The sequence below is a fragment of the Salvelinus sp. IW2-2015 genome, linkage group LG21 (genome assembly GCF_002910315.2).
Source record: "Salvelinus sp. IW2-2015 linkage group LG21, ASM291031v2, whole genome shotgun sequence".
In the NCBI taxonomy this organism is placed as follows: Eukaryota; Metazoa; Chordata; class Actinopteri; order Salmoniformes; family Salmonidae; genus Salvelinus; species Salvelinus sp. IW2-2015.
In genome coordinates, this window is record NC_036861.1 from 1,493,240 (window position 1) to 1,512,333 (window position 19,094).

The following is a 19,094-nucleotide window of genomic DNA, read 5'->3' on the forward strand; positions in this document are numbered from 1 at the left end:
CACACACACACACACACACACACACACACACACACACACACACACACACACACACACACACACACATTGACAAAGAGATATCATATTCCCATTCCCATTTGTAAAGATCYTGATTTTTTTGTTGCTGCTAGAAATACAAACTCGCAATTCGGGTCACAAAAATGGTCACAACAAACACTCAAGTTAATTTGCCTTATACTTTGCCTGTAAAGATTTACAGTCATTTTTGCATTCTTGTTTATTACAATTTTCTCATGTTAATAACATGCTATTTAAACAATTTCCACACCTCTGCATTGCGGTAGTCTCGGAAATCCAACTCTAGGCAACACAGAGTTGGACTGGTTTCAGTAATGGACTCTTATGTTATAGATGAACTACGTCACTACCTACAGTACGTCGATAAAAAGAAAAGCAATTATCTTGGCTCTCCCACAAATCACGAGGCAGTCATGCCAGAACGTCGCGATTCAAAACCAAAGCTTGCAGGAAAAACCTTTGCAGTGGTTTTAGTTAAGGTAGGTGATGCAAAATAGCTACTTGCGAAATGCACTCCTTAAAAATAACTAAAGTGATTTCCATCTTGCTAGCCAATATTTAGTATTTTATTCAAGCCGATMAAGTAGTGACGTAGGTAGTGATGTACTTCCTCTATGCCAAAATAGTCCATCATTGAAACCAGRCTCTAGTCACTGTGTTGCCTAGGGACAGGTTTTCGAGACTGGCATTGCGGCTCCGTTTTACCTGTTTTGTTTTTTTCCCGAATGAATTTACTCATTGACATTCAACTAATACTTACTCCATCCTCCATCTAAAAGGGTGAAATTGATAAAAAAAAAGATACTGAGAAACATGTTGGTGTGTGATTTGGGCTGAGAACCCCTCAGAACACCAAGTCCAGAATGACTGAAGCACATTGAGTATAACTGAATTATTGCAGCACTGCTGAAAGTTGCCAATGGAGACATAGCATATGCTACTAGAATATGCCCCTAATGATAACTTAGYATRATATGCTATTRTTTTAAAAATATATTSTGGTCTGGCATTTTTCATTGTTTAATAAATGTATACATTATTACCTGGGATGGTATCAGTATTTCCAACCGCATAGAGTGATTTATTGTTGATAAATGGTGTTATGAATGAGATAAAYCGTTACGTGGGCTGTTAATGTCGATGGTGACTGAGACAGTGTAGTGGCAGTTCAGTTATGGTGCATGAGTGTAATGAGAGTTCCATACAGTATTGCCAATTTAGCGATTTTGTTGCTATATTTAACGAGTTTTCAGACCCCTCCAGTGACTTTTATTGGTAAAAGGGCATAGCATCAAATTCAGCTACTTTTCAGGCTGCCTTTGGGGAGTTTTGCCACCAAGGGTTTCTATGGTTTTGATAGCATTTAGCGACTTTTCCCACTCAAACTTTTCTGTCGCAAACAATGGGAGAAGCTGTCTGTGCAACAACAGTCTCTGCAATGGTGCACACACAGGCAGAGAAGCACAAGGGGAGGGTGTGTGCTGTGGGAGAGGTGGCGAAAACGCTATGTCAGGGACTGCAGCTGTGCAGGGCAAATTGGTGCTGTRACTCGTCATGGCAACGGCAAATCGTCATCCAGCGACTTCTAGCGACAAATCAATGAGCCAGTAGTGATTCTCGCTGAAAAATTGTTGGCAACTGGTTCCACACCAGTTATTTGATTCTACTCTATGGAGTTATATTGTGGGGAGGTGTTACATATTATCACAGTGGTGTGACATAAGGCGTGGTGTCCAACCTCACCTCTTTCCTCTTGATGCCCTCCCGGAGAAGCTCCACCACGTCTTCACCCTCACAGTCTGTGCATTTGAAGCCTTTGGTCCAGTTCACAAGGATACCCTGAAAAACAGAAAAGGCACTTTTGGATTACCCTACGATCACCTAGAGCTAGCCGATATGGCCAAAAATCCATATTGCGATAAATTRCGTTAATTTATGCAATAACGCTAAATAGAACAATACTTTTATAACAATGCACACCACAGTTTTTTTTATTACACTTTAAACAAAAACAAAGAAGATTTATCGTTGTAGCCATCAAATGTCCTATTAACAATCATCCATATTAGCAAACTTATTTAATTTAACYTMACATTTCTCTAGTATAGGCTACTTTTCTATTTAACGATATCAGCAAAATGCCTTCGATAAGTGGTCGGTGTCAATCATTTTCGGTTTATCGTTCCAGCTCTACGATCACCTTAATACATTAACTTGACATTCGGTGCATCCACATATTTTATAGTTATAGCAGACATGACTGTCACTCTGAGAACGATCAATGAAATATACTGTGAAATGCGAATGTTGATCATAATTGTCAGTTTTTGAAGGATCTTGCGTGACAGGATATATTTTGGTGATCTTGCGTGACAGGATATATATTTTTAACATCCAGGGTAGATGTTAGCCAGCAGATAAACTACTCACCGCATCCAGGCTCTTCTGGTGGCAGGGGAAGGAAAAGGTGAAGCCCAGAGGCAGACGGGCGCTCTTCATGCCCATGTAGTCCAGGAAGTCAGAGATGCAGTACACAATGTGGTCAAAGAGCTGGAGGAAACGGTGGAAAAAACGGCTTTAATCATACGTTGACTGCATTCATTAAATTACAAATTTAATGATTCATTGGCTTGATGATGTGCTGACTGTATTTCAGTGCAGACAGAATTAAATAAATTAGACTCAATTTATGGATGGAAAATTACCGAAGTACCTGTATCTGTATCTGGACATTTGAAAAACAGATGAATCATAGTTCATGAATTGAGACMGAATCGAATGGCTTTTGGCTAATGACATTTMGTAATTTCAGCCATTGMTGTACCTCCTCTCCCGTGCCCTGCATGACCTCGATGGGAATGGCGTAGATTTTGTTGTGCATCTCCACTGTACGCCTTTTCCCACTACGGATCTTAACCAGCAGGACCCGGAAGTTTGTCCCTCCCAGATCCAGAGCCAGGAAATCCCCATTTTCTGTAACATGAGGGCTGGCTTATTAGCTAATGATATTACAATACCATWCAAACTACCACTATTTACATAAGATATTCTCATGCTTCAAATGTTGATCCTCATAGATTATACAAATAGTACAAAAAGTAGACCAATTATGAAAACTTATTAAACTTTTGTGGGGGTCAGTCCCATTTATTCCCTAGCAGTTGAACAAGGAATTCCTCTATGGAGGTGTAATTTAATTCCTGAATCGGCTACAATTYAGATGGAACTGATTCCCGCCAACTCTGAAGAGTGGTGATAAGATATATTAATTCCTTCTTTAAATCCTTCCTGCTATCCATCCATCCATCCTTCCACAACCCCCTCCTGTTGGTCACCTGTTCCGTCAGGCGTGCTGCGCACGTAGGTGGGCAGCATCTTGACGGTGGCCGAGTCGTGAGTCTTTTTCCCCAGGCCGTTCTCGATCTCCGTCCTCATCCTTTTCTTCACCTCCAGCAGCTGGGCTTTGCTCAGACGGAACTCGGCCAGTGTCTGGGCGATCTGGCGTGTCTGGTCGGCCAGACGGTACGCCACCGCCGTCACCATGGCAGCACCCTTGGCACTTCCGCTCTCGGACAGCAGGAAACGGACATCAGAGTCGGGCACCAAACGCCGCACCGTCTTGTGGAGACGCCGGGCGTATCTGCAGAGAGAGGAGAAGGGYGGATGGATGGAAGAGATTACAAGCTGTTTGGATTTCTGTATCGAAGCCTAGTACTCAGGGAAATGTCAATYTTGATAAGTTATTGCATCATCACTTGTGGTAGAGACCAGCATATTCTTTGACACCTGTGGCTATTTTGAAATTCCTTCCTGTTCTCTTATTGTGTTCTTGCACAGAGGAGGTYCTATCGACCTCCAGTAGGCTTGAGTACTCACTGAGGGTGCATCTTGTACATCGACCCATCAATGCCCACAGTGGTGCGCAGGCGGGCGACTCCCTTGTTGTCCTTCAGCCGAGCAAGGATACCTCCTAGTGTAGCTGCGATGAGGTTYGCAGAGCGGAAGGATACGATGGTGCACACGTGTTGCACRGCAACACAGTCCTCTTGAGAAGGCTCCACACCAAGCCTCGTTAGAATCTCTTTGCATTTGGTCAGGCCTTCCTTGCTCCTGTCATGGGGAGAGAGAGGTCAATGGCAAGCATTTATGTAGTGCTTGAGCTCTACAACTCACTTAGCCTCAAATAACTTTTCATTGTATGTAATGGAGGTCATATAGTCCACAAAACAATGAAGTTGTGTATATTTTCCTTGGAAGAAACTGTCCATGGTTGACCTCTTACTTCTCAATGGCTGAAACATGCTTAGTTTCGATCTTCCCTTTTGTCAGAAGCTCKGGGGTTATCCGACCCTCGAACAGCAGTCCCTCCTTGGCCATCTTGACCAGGATGAGGCGGACCAGCTCTCCCATGAACATCCCGCTGGCCATCTTCTCAAACCTTCCCAGACAAAGAAACAACAGAGACACTGTCAGTTRATTTTTRGRGCTTGTAAACAAATACACAGCTTTACGTTCTCTGAGGATTTATTGTTATGTAACATCTTCCTGGAGATTTTGTAAATACCTGCTTGGGTTAAACAATGTCTACAATGTTTTCTGTTTTATCTTGGCGGTGAGGGTGGTAAGACCCAGGCCTGGAGCCCTATATATTTATCACTTGTAGTGCAAAAAGTGACTGATTCAATGGAAGTTTAACTGATAAATTGCACTGGAATTAGCTTTAGGTTATAACTCCGTTATAGCAACAACCATAAACACATATTCCACATAGCAGTCCTGAGTACAATGCAGGCCCTGCAGTCTTGACTTACAGCTGTTTCCCAGGGTTGAGGGAGCCTCGGTCGATCTCCCGGTCAAACTCTGTACGGAGGTCCTCCAGGGACCCGTCGTCCCCGAACGCCCCCCACTCTGTATTGATGCACATCCTGCCCTCGTCTCCCTCCACCAGGTCAATGTGCCGCAGCTCCTCCATGTAGCAGGCATTAGTACCAGTACCTGAAAGTACACCCAGCCTAGTAAATAACCTGTCTGGAGCACTTCGGCAAGCCACAGGAGAATACTGTTCCSCAAAATCGACATCTGCTTAATTTTCATTAGAGCCGTGCCTCTCTGTGTAGAATTTAGAATTAACATGCGTCTACAAAGCCATGGMCATTCTTTGCCATTGGCAAGCTGAACAGTTCCTTTACCACCTTTTATCAATAACCCTTTTGTGCAATAATTGAATTGAATTTGTGTATCCTCACCTATGATGATGCCAACTTCACATCGTTGATCGTCGAACCCACAGGTCATCATCGTTCCGGTTGTGTCATTGACCACTGCCATGATGTCAGCTTCATAGTCCTGACAAATACRATATGTTTTCTAAATCTCTTCTAGTGGCACACGTGGTAATTCAATTATGGTTAAGAAATAAGAAAGCTCACCCCTCGTTTCTTGATGGCCTTGTTCAGAAGCTTCACGACATCCATGCCTTCTACACCACTCACTTTGAACTTCTTTGTCCAAGTCACTAAGACGGCCTGTAATAGACAGCACTTTCTTTAATAAATCTGTCCTATGACCACCTAGTGCCAGTCTTAGCTAGTCTTAGGTAGTCTTAGCTAGTCTTAGCTAGTGTTGGCTAGTGCTGGCTAGTGTTGGCTAGTGTTAGCTAGTGTTGGCTTTGTGGACAATATTTTTTTAAATTAGGATTTTGTCCCCCCAGGCAGGTACCACCCCCACAGTTATATACTCTACAACAGAACTGTACAAACTCAAACCCTAAAGTTGTCTTTTACTGAAATATATATTTATATTATAATGATATTATACAAATATATTATATTATATATATTATATTATATATTATATTATATATTATATATATTATAATACCTTTTATTATGGTTTCTCAACATCTCAAATAAAGCATTAAAACATTATAAAAGCATACATTATTGGAACCTCTTACCTCGTCCAGTTTGGTTTGTGCACATGGGAAGGAGAATGTGAATCCTACAGGGAGTTTTTTATCCTTGATCTTTTGCTTCTCCATGAAGTCACCAAGGCATTCTGCGACATGGTCAAAGAGCTAGAGACATAAAAATAACATGCATTGAGGAGTGAGACAGAAGCACGTAGTTATACAATTACACATAATAACAGTAGCAGCAAGGCAACCATATTGGCTTATCAACACCTAATTAACAATTTAACTGTTTTGAATTGGTGACTCATCTCCATATTATTACTTACCCTCTTGCTCTTTTGCACYCCAGTATCTCTACTTGCACATCATCATCTGCACATCTATCACTCCAGTATTAATGCTAAATTGTAATTACTTTCGCCTCTAGGGCCTATTTATTGCACACACTGTACAATGATTTTTCTATTTTTCTTTCTTTTGTGTTATTGACTACGTTTGTTTATGTGTAACTCTGTGTTGTTGTTTTTGTCGCACTGCTTTGCTTTATCTTGGCAAGGTCGCAGTTGTAAATGAGAACTTGTTCTCAACTGGCACACCTGGTTAAATAAAGGTGAAATAAAAAGTAAATAAATAAAATCATGATGGTGGCCAACAGTTCTTCAAGTCAGTCCTCTACTATGACCAATCTGTAGGCCTATCGGTTACAGCATGGAATGTTTTTTTGTTTCAACCAATCACAATTGATCTCTCTCATTACAGAATTGTTGTGGGTATCACCTTACTGTTGCCAACTGCCCTCTCTCGGGGAGTTTCAACAGTCAACAGAGGTCAACAGTGTAGTGATGGGGGTCTTGATGTCACATCTACTTCATAGGACAAACAGATCCATACAACAATATTGAGTGACTGCTTTTATACAGAGTGATCCTTATTGTTTGACCCGGAGAACCTCTGATGTGAGTGAATGAGACTATAGGCGATGGTCTGAGAGTGTTTGGGGAGTTTTGAGGATTTTTTGTTGTGTTTTAGTGTGTTTTGGTTTGTTTTTTGGTGGTGTTTTGTGGTGTTGTTGACCTGCGTCCCACTCCCATGGATAATGTCCTCAGGGGTCTCGTAGACCAGGCTTTCCATCTGAACCGGCTGCTTCTTGTCTTGTGTCACCTTCACGCGCAGGATACGGAAGTTGGAGCCACCCAGATCCAGAGCTAAGAAATCCCCCTTTTCTGTCAGATTGGAGAAAATAAAATAAAAACGCAGAAAAAAATACAACATGAYCTATTTTCTAGTGTATTTCAAGCAGCGTGTTACTTTCTACAAAATACATTTTAGGTGAACTGAATTGATTGCCTGCCAGGTGCTATATATCAGCATTATATGTCATTATAGGAAGGGAGACAAAATCATACTCTGTCCTCAAAAGGTAAAGCAAGGCCTGTTTATATTGATTGTATAGATCAGGCACCAAGCTGATCTAATTACACTACATCTGTCTGGTGTTGACCACAGAGCATTATCACAATCTGTTCYCTTGACCTGTGTGGAATGAAATGTCACTGAGCTGTATTGGATGGAGGTGTGTCTGATGGCCTACAGACTAGAGGATKACTCCATTTGTAGCTGCCATTAAAGCAAAGTAGAATTCTATCCTCAGGCTAACTAGGTAATGTTCTGTTATAACACTGTTATAGAGTGCTGCTGTTCCATCTAGATTGTAGTTTACAGTAAAGGGCCAGCAGTTAAAAGCATTCTCCACTGTTGATATTCATTGTGCCTTACTCTGTAAAGAAACCGTCACAGAAAATATATTGCATGTGTTGCTATCTTGTTGATCATGGCATTGATGGCTTGTAATTGGCCTGTGTAACTAAGTAAATTGTTGATAATACTTTTACACACATCTCACATACTTGACACATATCAGTTGTCAGCTGTCACCATAGCCTCAACTTTGAACTTTGACTGAATCCCCCTTCCCGGACCCTCTCATGTCCAGTGGCTGAAAACTATGGCTATTTATAACATGCGAGATGACAGGGAACTGCTCAAGGCAGACTGGCTTTATGATAYAACCCCTCTGCAAGGCTAGCCTTGTTGGGCCTTGGCATTTACTGTCCATAGGGCGCTCTGTTTACAAACAAAGAAAGGCCACCCTGGTCTATGCATAGGTTGGATGTTTGGAGTAAACCTCTTGACAATGTCCTCTACTCTCAGCAGTGGCCTCTACAATCAGCAGTGGGCCCTACTATCAGTGGCCTCTACTATCAGCAAGTTCAAAATAGCTTTCTGACATTTTATTATCAGGCAACATTTTACATATAGTATTTCCCCTCCCCTTCTCAAAAGTAATAACTTTATGCCTGTTGACATTCAACATTACATTTGTTAATGTAACCCAATACTCTAGTTATTAATTTACGAGGGCTGGGCATTTTAACTGATGTTGAAAGGCAATCAGCAGTAAATTAACAAGGAAACAGACAGTGAACTCATCTCCTCTTTTTTTAATGTCTTAAACTATAAATCTTACCAGTAACTTTAAACTAAACTACAACATATACATTTTATATACTATAAACTGAAAAAACATAACCCCAACTGTCCCCAATAAACCCAACTACCCCAACGGTGGACCCCTGCATCATTTTGCATGAGCTCAGTGTCTCTGTATCTAGCAGTTGAATGATCAGCRTCAGCGATATTAAATGTTATCATGCACTGCTATAGCACAGCTAATCATACTGACAGCCCATAGACACTCTAGTGGCCACAGAGAGCAMTRCTTTGCTCCTGGGCTCACAACAATGGCGCTAGGTGGCCATATGACCTGCCAAGTTCAAATACAGGGGCCACACAGTACACACAAAAAGCCYAATGTCACAGAATGGCACTGGCCATTTAAAACAACTCAGCACATTTTTGCAGGACAGATAAAGGTGGGAGTGTAGTGTGCTTTAAAGTGCTTACAGTATAAACACTATTTTCTATGTAGAGTTAAAGGTCCAATAGTGGTAATTTGGTGCTTTTACTGTATAGAAGTAGCCTGAAAKGACATGCCAGTAGATATGCAAGCTGCAGGTCCAAATGGGATCCATGCCATTATCTTATGATTATGAATGTATAGTTTTTAGTTAGTTTTTTTAGTTTTTTTGTTATGCAGAGAGGCAGCTAACATCATCAGTGTGGATTATTTCCAATGTATATATTGCTGTACTTTATTAAAGAGATTGAACGGGATAAGCACTTTCCAATTTGTAACATATTAAATKAATTTGAATTCGTAACATATCACCCGAATTGCAGGAACTGAGCCACACAGAACCACTATTGYATTGAAGTTTACTCTGTATTRACTTGACACTTTACCTGATCCATCAGGGATGGACCTGACAAAGGTGGGCAGCATCTTGACGGTCGCGGTGGTGTTGGTGTCGCGGCCCAGCCCGTTCTCCAGCTCCCGCCGGAACCGACACTTGATGTCATGCAGCGTCTCGTCAGAGAAACGCATRGAGTAAAGGTACTTGTCGATCTATAGAYCACCACAGGAAAGAATGGATACAATATGTWATGATGATATGTCATCATGATACASTATATACAAGGATTAGGGTCTTGAGTTTTACTGACCCTAACTATTATGTATCGTTATGATACTGTATATTACTCAACCAATGATGGAGTGCAGGTACTTAGCAATATGAAGACAGACAGACATTACAAGTTGTCATATTATTCCAGAGTGCAATGGAACACAATCCAGAGGGAACAGTTGGCTATAGGATCCACAGATKAACAATATKACTGCTGTAGAGCCGATAGCTGGAGAATGATTGTCCTGATATAAATAGSATTGTGCAGCCTTCACATATAGACAAGTATGTGTGCGGCGCTACTAATTTAGTAGTAGTAGGCTACAAACATTATGTAATGCACGCTATGATAAATGATGATAAACGCACAATGATAAATATTAGTACAATTTTGGAGCGTCAACATGTTTTTATCATTAAGATATATTAGAATTCATTATGAGAATATTAAATGAAGTATAGTAGTAGTATAATATACTGTCATAATAATTGACGTCATATAATATTTTGCTGAACCAGCCCTCGTACTGGTCTTMATCAGGAATGTGATGGTTAACTGGGTTTATTCCCAGGGGCCTGAACATTTTCACTGCTGTGGTGAATCACACATTAGCTAGCTACAGTACTAGGGGCACGTGCACATGCTGCACTACACGTCACGTATGACATCACAAATCCTATCCCCCACTCCGTCAGAGAACGAGCCACTCTGTCTTTACTCAGTCTCTAGGGGATGTCACACAGGTCAAGTCAAAACCAATGGATTTATTAATGTATAATGTGTGTCCTGAGACAACTAGATGCTCTGATGCTTCTCCGACATCTACATGTCGTGCCTTGTTTCTGTTCTGATCTGAGGTCAACATCTGTCTATCACTAATGGGCGTGTTCCCTCCTATCCACGGGAATGAGCGAGGGAATTGATTTGGTTACAGGCCTAGTGTCAGGGGAGCAGGATGGTGAGGCAAGGTGTGGTTTGGTTATTTCCATGACGATGGAGAGGGAGAGAGAGAGAGAGAGAGAAGAGGGGGAAGGAGAGAGGAAGTGCTCACGGCTTCCTTCCCAGCAGCCCCTAGCTCACAGACACCTGTCTGCTTCAGACGCCCCGGCAACAGATGCCCCGGAAACGCTCCTTAGCGATGAGAGGGAGGCTAGCATGCACTGCATCATGACCACAACCAGCTAGCCCACCCAGCTGGCACATTCTAATCTCAAGGACACACAGTGCGTTTATTAAAAACTGCACACTCCTGTTCCAGTACTTACTCTAGACAAGACTAACCACTCATCAAAATTAAATCAGATGTCCATCATGGCATCCCTCCCAAAGCTCCGTCCTCGCCCAGCCTCATCAAACGCCCCAGAGGCATATTGATATGCATGGCGCATCAACCATCAACCGGTTTCCATGGCTGTCAGCAGCGTCTACTCTTACAAAACTGACCCATTCTAGAGGGAAGAGTACAGTAAAAGTGTTGTAGTCACTCACCTTCTTAACCTGGTCATCCTTCAGCTCAGTGAAGTAATATGCCAGAAGCTGTGCCGCTATCATCCTGCCGGCACGTATGCGAGGGCTGTCAGCGACTGACGGACGAAGGTGAGAGAAAAGGGAGGAAAGAACAACCGATATCCAAGCTCTCGTTTGTCCTTCACTGATCCCTTCTTTATCCTAATGTGGAGGAAAAGCAGGCCTGAGCTGCCCTAGTCCCACTTGAAGAGAGTTGTGAGGTAAAAGTGCTAGTAAAACAGTGAAGAGGAAGAAGCTATGCCTGGGTTGCACACACACAGGCACACACACAGTGTCTTGTCYGTGTCTCAGTGCTGTGTTGCTAGCTTTCCTAGCTTCTCTCTGCTAGCTGCCTGGCTGTCGGTAAATGCAGTGCTGCACTGGAATGGTGGTCAGCTATGCCCTGCCCCCACCGTACACTCTGATTGGCTGAGCCGGGGCTGCTGGGGGAGGGGTATGGCAAGGGGAGGGTGGGCTGMGGACTTCACCTTCAGCTCAGCAAAGGAGGAGAGGAGCAGGGGATAGGAAGAGAGAGAGAGAGGTGGGAGGGAGATKGGGATTGCAAGAGAAATGGATAAGGGAGGAAGTGGAGGCTTGGTTGATACAGTATCCCACCCCTCTCCTCACAGCAGCAGAGAGAGAGATCGAAAGAGAGGGATAGAGAAAAAGGGGCACGTGACAGACGTGACAGACATGCCGGCCGGGAGAGACGCCCGGYCGGCATGTCTCATGTTGCCACAGCATCCAGGGGCCGGCATGTCTCATGTTGCCACAGCATCCAGGGGAGGACGTGCAAGTGGGAGGGCAGTCACATGATGATGTCATTCCTCTCTGCATCACCATGCTCATGCTGGGGCATCAGCTGGATGAGTGGAGGTGACTGAAGGGCATCCTGACAGATAGCATCACAAACCAGCAACTGAAGCTCTAGGGAAATATATAGAAATATACTTTAGGTAAGGTCTCTGAGTTAAGTGTTTGTGTTTGTGACACCTATTCTACTTCCATTGCCCCATCAAAGTTTCATGTGGTCTGTGATCCTGTGACCTCTTTCCAAAGTGGAACCAGTGGACATCGCAAGTTCTTTTTCATAATTATATTGATGAGGTCAAACCTCTTGACATTTAGGACAGGTTTGGATATTTGGTGGGGCCTTGATAAAACAAGTCAGAGATGATTCAGTGAAGAGTCCGGATGGAAAAATGTATCTAACGACTTGAGTGCTTGATGTACATGGTCTTGAGCCTGAGGTAGAGAAGAAGTTTGAAATCATCTCGCCACTCTCACCAACTGTAGTCTTGAGAAGAAGCGGGCAGATATCTGAGGAAAAGTTCTGTGTGTGACTGTTTTTTAATATTATGAATGCCATCCTATTGTTTTTTATTTGGTTTCCATTGAGAAAAAAWTATATTTCAAACAACTACTCGATACTGATTTACCAAAATAGCTCATCTATTATGTGTGCCATTTCTTCCAGAATTATATTTCTTTCTGTTTTGAAATGTCACTAAAATGTAAATTTCTCAAAATATTACAGCTGCTTATGACAGTCACCTTTCTTTTGTCTTTTGACCTTCAAGTTTGAACCACACAAAAAGAGTCCTGTCARTGGTATAAAACACAAGGACTGAAACACCATATCAATTTCTGATGATCTGTTGCAACAAAACTCAACATTACTATACCTGGTCTTGAAGGTGTTAAATATCCCCTTTCTCTCCTTCTCCTCTGCAGTCCCCAGTACGTCAACCTCACGCTCTACGTAAACTGAACCATCTCGGCTGACTCAATGACGCGTGACGCTTCTGACGTCTTTTTCCATCAACTCTATAGTGAATTAGGACCTCCCCCTCTTTTCTCCCCTCCTCCTCTCTCCCTACTCCTTTCCCTCTATCCCCCTCTCCACTGGCCTCAGGGGAAAGAAGGGTTTTCACTCTCTCTGTTCTGTCCTCCAAAGGAGCAGCTTGAGAGAGAGTGCGCTTTGTGTTTGGTTGACCTGTCGCTCTCTCCTCCAAAAGGACTGCCTGGTGCCATCATGGCCGCTCCAAGRTGACCTTGTCTCTGGCTTCACCGTGAGAGGCCACAGAGAGAGAATAATAAAGGGATACTATTGACACAGAACTACACTATACAGTCACCTCAAATTATTTACAACCTTGATAAAGATTAGCAAAAAAGACTGTATAAAACAAGGTTATTATAGTTTTGTGTTTTTATATTTGTTTTCATTTCTATTCATTTTAATATTATTTGAAATTCTGTTTATTTTCAGTTAGTTTTCAGATTCACTTTACTCGTTTTTATTTAGTTTTAGTGTTAGGGACAGAAAGTAGCCTATATGTGGGAGGCTAGGAGCCATTGATGTGTGGGTTTTTGGGATGTCACTTCTTGCCACTGGGGGCAGTAATGCATAAGATGATGGGTCAGGATATAGGTTAGGTTACGTTTAATGGTAGACTCCATGAGATGAAGCGAGATGACGTAGATGCACAAAGTAAACAGTAGTAGTGGGTCAATTTCTGCAACAATTAGAGTCATTGAAGCATGAGGCTAAACTTCTCTGCTGTTGTGGTACTGTAACTACCCTCATTGTAGTAGCGTGAATTGCACCCGTGCACATGCGCAAATACTCTGTGTGATTGTGTGAGCGTGAGTCTTGCATCATGCTTGTCTCAATGGGCGCATTCGAGCAGATCASTTTTGTCAAGTTGATGTCCATCTGTCACGATCGTCGTTACGTGAAAGAGAGGAGGACCAAGGCGCAGCGTGAAATGAACACATATTTAATCAACGTAGACGAAGAACACTTACAAACTAAACAAAACAACAAACCGACGAACGTGAAGCTATACAAACTAAGTGCTAACATGCAACATAGACATAGACAATCACCCACAAACTACCTAATGACTATGGTTGCCTAAATATGGCTCCCAATCAGAGACAACGATAGACAGCTGTCTCTAATTGAGAACCAATCTAGGCAACCATAGACATACATACACCTAGACTAAACACTGCCCCATCAACATACAAAACCCCCTAGACAATACAAAACACATACATCCCCCATGTCACACCCTGACCTAACTAAAATAATAAAGAAACGAAAGATAACTAAGGCCAGGGCGTGACAGTACCCCGCCCCCCAAAGGTGTGGACTCCGGCCGCAAAACCTGACATAGAAGGGAGGTCCGGGTGGCCTTCTTACGGCGGCGGCTCGGGTGCGGGACGTGGCCCCCACTCCACCATAGTCAATACCCGCTTTGGTGGCGCCTCTGGAGCGAGGACCCTTACAGCGAGTCCCGGACTGAAGACCATCCTAGAGGGCGCCACTGGACGGAGGGCAGCTCCGGACTGAGGGGCAGCTCCGGACTGAGGGACTGAGGGGCAGCTCCGGACTGAATGGCAGCTCCGGACTGGAGGGCAGCTCATGACGGGAGCTCATGACTGGAGGGCAGCTCATGACTGGAGGGCAGCTCATGAACTGCGAGGGCAGCTCATGACTGGAAGGCAGCTCATGACTGGAAGGCAGCTCATGACTGGAAGCAGCTCATGACTGAGGGCAGCTCATGACTGGCGGCGCTCTACTGCGGGCGCTCTGGAGCTCCTGACTGGATGGAGGCTCTGGCAGCTCCTGGCTGACTGGCGGCTCTGGCAGCTCCTGGGACTGGCGACTCTGGCAGGTCCTGGCTGACTGGCGACTCGGCAGGTCCTGGCTACTGGCGACTCTGGCATGTCCTCTGGCTGCGACTCTGCGGCCTGCGACTGGCGGCTCTGCAGCTCCTGGCTGACTGACGACTCTGGCAGTCCTGGCTGACTGGCGACTCTGGCAGGTCCTGGCTGACTGGCGCTCTGGCAGCTCCTGGCTGACTGCGACTCTGGCAGGTCCTGGCTGACTGGCGACTCTGGCAGGTCCTGGCTGACTGGCGACTCTGGCAGGTCCTGGCTGACTGGCGACTCTGGCAGGTCCTGGCTGACTGGCGCTCTGGCAGGTTCCTGGCGACTGGCGGCTCTGGCAGCTCCTGGCTGACTGGCGGTCCTGGCTGACTGGCGCTCTGGCAGGTCCTGACTCGCGGGCGGCACTGGCGGCTCCTGACTGGCGGGCGGCTCTGGCTGCTCCTGACTGACGGACGGCTCTGGCGGCTCCTGACTGACGTACGGCTCTAGTGGCTCAGGACAGACAGGCGGCTTTGACGGCTCAGGACAGACGGGCGGCTCAGACGGCGCCTGGGCAGACGGGCAGCGCAGGTGGCGCTGGGCAACGGACAGCTCAGGTGGCGCTGGCAGACGGGCAGCGCAGGCGGCGCTGGGCAAGGACGGGTAGTCAGACGGCGCTGGGCAGACGGCAGACTCTGGCCGGCTGATGCGCACAGTAGGCCTGGTGCGTGTGCTGGAACTGGTGGTACCGGACTAAGGAAACGCACATCAAGGCTAGTGCGGGGAGGAGGAACAGGGCATACTGGACCCTGGAGACCGCACATTAGGCCTAGTGCGTGGTGCCGGAACTGGGGTACGGGCTGGGACACGCGTCTCAAGCTAGTGCGGGGAGGAGGAACAGGCGTACTGGACTCTGAGGACGCACAGGAAGCTTGGTGCGTGGTGTTGGCACTGTGTACTGGGCCGAGACACGCACCTCAGGGCGAGTGCGGGGAAGGAGAAGGGCGTACTGGGCTGCCGAGGCGCACTATAGCCTGGTATAGTGTGCGGAACTGGTGTACCGGGCTGGGGACACGCACCCAAGGCTAGTGCGGGAGCAGGAACAAGGCGCACAGGGCTCTGGAGACGCACAGGAGGCCTGGACGTGGTGCCGGAACTGTGTACCGGCTGGGACACGCACCTCAAGGCTAGTGCGGAAAGAGAACATGGTATTGACTGTTCGAGTGCACTATAGGCCTTGGCTGGTACCAGAACGGAGGACTGGTACGAGGGGGCCACAGCGAGAGCTATACGTGGGTGCACAGGAGTGAGACTAGGGAGGCGCACAGGAGGCCTGGTCGTGGACTGGCACTGTCATTCCCCGACGGTGAGCACGTACGTCAGACGAGTATGGAGAGCTGACTCAGTAACATCACATCCCGCACACGCTCTATCGGTGGATGTTGTGCCTCAAGCACCAACACAGCAGCTCCCTCATTTCACTCTCCTCCAAACTCCCATTAAATCCTTCACAGTCTCGTATCATTCCCATTGCTCACCTCCAATATCAGCCCGACTGGCTCTGGTTCCTTCTTCAGCTCCTCACGGTAAGCACGGAAGTTGGCGCAGGTCTCCTATCTGAACTCCCACACTCCCATGTGCCCCCCCAAGAAACCTTTGGTGTTTCCTCGAGGCTTCCTACCGCGCCGGCGTGCTCCTTTCTCAACTCCATTATCCTGTAACCCTCCTCGCACTGCTCCAGCGAACCCAGGCGGGCTCGTCACTTTCTCTGGATCGATCGCCCACCTGTCTATCTCTTTCCCAGGTTGTTCTCCACACATCCTTTCCCGGGTCCATTCCTCCACAAAGCGCTGTTCCCTCCTTACGCTGCTGGTCCGAAAAAAAATCTTGGTGTTTCTGTGGCCGCGGACCCCAGCGTCGTCGCTGTCCTGTCCTTCCAAATTCCTTGGTGTCTCGTTCCAAGGAAGGGTCTCACATCCACCCATTATTTCCTCCCATGTCCAAAACTCCTTTACCTCCATAACACGCTGCTTGGTCCTGCATTGGTGGGATATTCTGTCACGGYCGTGATAATGGACGGACCAAGGTGCAGCGTGTGTTGAGTTCCACATCCTTATTTGCAGTGAAACTTCCAAAAAAACAATAAACCAACAATGAAATGTGACATCAGTGRTGCAACATGCACAAACACAAAACAATGCAGGTGGGAACAGGGACACCTTAAGTATGATCCCCAATTAGCGACAACGATAATCAGCTGCCTCTAATTGGGAACCATACTCAAACCCAAACATAGAAATCGACTAGAACACCCCCTAGTCATGCCCTGACCTAACACACTATAGAGAACCCCGAGGGCTCTCTATGGTCAGGAGAACATAGAATTTTTTGTTTCCAACTTCCCACCTTGAAGGTGATTTTAGATATGCAGTATATAGACCCCACTAGACATAAAAGCCAACTGAGCCAGTGAGACCAGCAAAACCCCTTTTAAGATCCCTTCTGGTCCTCACTATAAACTTCCGACTTCAACTGTAAGTCCATTGTCATTATCATCATTGCGCTCATCCCCCCCACACACATTTACATTTTTACWTTTTTTTTTACATGGGCTGCATTAAATCCACTCGCAGGCAGTTTTTGATACCCTATATAATGAGGGCAAAAGCATTTAACTTTAATTTTATACCTTTTTCTGTCTCATTTACAGGCTGCTCCAGGAGTTCCATCTTCTCCAAAGGTGACTCCAGAGTSTSTATCTCCCCCACRAGGTAAAATGGTTTCTCCAGGATTCKCTGACTCTTTCTGAACCTCCAGATGCCTCGGCACAGTGAGTCATGGATCCTCTGACATGAGTTGATCTCYGTGCGCCACARTRCCRCTCTGGCTCAGATGAGCTGGGATCTCCTGCTCTTGCTGCCTTTGGCGAGGCTGACACTGTCTTTACAGATATTGATGATGTACAGGCCAATGAATAGGGCATTAAAGCCCACGTTACATCGCCTTAATGTCTTAGATATGGAACACCGTTTGCGAGTGGAGTGCCTTGTGCCCACATCCCAATGTCCGGTAAATCTGCAGCAAGTTTTTTGCCCTCTCCGAGTCCCACCTTGCCTGCACCCATGACCACGCCTTTCCCCTTTAAGGCCTCTATTGCAGAGTTTTTTTTACTATGCCATTGATCTTCTTTCCTAAACTCGCACCACCTTTGCCTATATTCTTCCCAACCACTAATGCCACCACCTTCGGCTCCAAAGGGCAAATGTTGCTGGCCACCTTCTCCAGACTACCATGGAGTCTTTGCATGTCCTCCATGAAACATTGGCTTTCTTGCTGTGGTATGTGTTAAACATTATCTCTGTGACACCGGTGGTTAGACTGTTGACCCCACTGGTCACACCCTTTCCAATCCCTGGGATGGTGAGCCCCAGTGACAGCCCAGCAGTCACAGAGGCAAGACAAAGGCCTGCTATGGTCAGAGCCCCTCCTGTTGCCCCCACTGCACCACCTTCCACACTGGAGATATCAGATCCGAATTTCATCTCTTCTAGTTTGACAGCTCTCTTTTCCGGCTCTATTAAAGTCCAGCATTCTGGAGTGGCGCTGGCTGAACAGACCAATGAAGCGCAGGGCAGAGTCCTGGAACAGTAACGTCAGTCTGAGGTGCTGGTTCATCCTAGCAGGAGAAACACATTCCACTTTTTCCATCAGAGACATTGAAACATGTAGCTGGAATCGATGAATGAATGATTAGCAATGTGCACCCTCAGCATTATTGACCAGAATCTGAACAATTACATAAAGAACATRAACAGGAAAGAGATTTACCTGGTATCAATTAAATGGCTCAAATGGTCAAACATGTTCTGCATGGATTTTGCATTCACGTCAGTTCTGATGTCAATGGTTTTGTCAGAATTCTCTCCACAAAATGATTTTCTACTGATAATTGGATATAAAAAGTATTATTTATAAATTATACATGTAACATGGTTCAATCTCTTTCAGAGCACTTACATTATTTATATGAGGTAATAGATTTGATAATACTATACTAATATATATTTTGTGTGAAACTATACTGAGAACCAATAGATAAGATTTATGTACGGTTGTAACGTAATCGCTGCCAAAGGTTCTTCAACAAAGTACTAAGGGTCTGAATACTTACTTAAATGTGATATTTCTGTTTTTTTATCTGTAATACATTTGCAGTCCATTAGTAGAAGGTCTTGATATTTTGAGTACACAATTCCTGCAGTCCACTTAAATAATGACACTCTTCAAATACACAAAGAGCTTGAACCTAACACTACTTTCAATCTCTAAGATCATATAAAACAATCTATTCATCCTAAGAGGATATCATGAATTTAAACATAAATAA

General features: G+C 45.2%; 1 protein-coding gene across 1 annotated transcript in view; it reads right to left on the reverse strand.

The window, feature by feature from the left end:
• The window catches only part of LOC111982354 (hexokinase-1), a 14,774-nt gene extending 3,338 nt beyond the window's left edge, over positions 1–11,436 (reverse strand). Inside the window, exons 1-13 of the mRNA XM_070433770.1 lie at positions 11,030–11,436; positions 9,317–9,479; positions 7,028–7,176; positions 5,996–6,115; positions 5,469–5,564; positions 5,286–5,385; positions 4,851–5,034; positions 4,322–4,477; positions 3,916–4,149; positions 3,375–3,679; positions 2,864–3,012; positions 2,470–2,589; positions 1,748–1,878 (exon numbers count right to left, since the gene is read on the reverse strand). Coding sequence (XP_070289871.1) covers positions 1,748–1,878; positions 2,470–2,589; positions 2,864–3,012; positions 3,375–3,679; positions 3,916–4,149; positions 4,322–4,477; positions 4,851–5,034; positions 5,286–5,385; positions 5,469–5,564; positions 5,996–6,115; positions 7,028–7,176; positions 9,317–9,479; positions 11,030–11,092 — 1,970 coding nt within the window. The 5' untranslated portion in view covers positions 11,093–11,436. The remainder of the gene's footprint in view (positions 1–1,747; positions 1,879–2,469; positions 2,590–2,863; positions 3,013–3,374; positions 3,680–3,915; positions 4,150–4,321; positions 4,478–4,850; positions 5,035–5,285; positions 5,386–5,468; positions 5,565–5,995; positions 6,116–7,027; positions 7,177–9,316; positions 9,480–11,029) is intronic.
• Between the last annotated feature and the right edge of the window lie 7,658 nt (positions 11,437–19,094).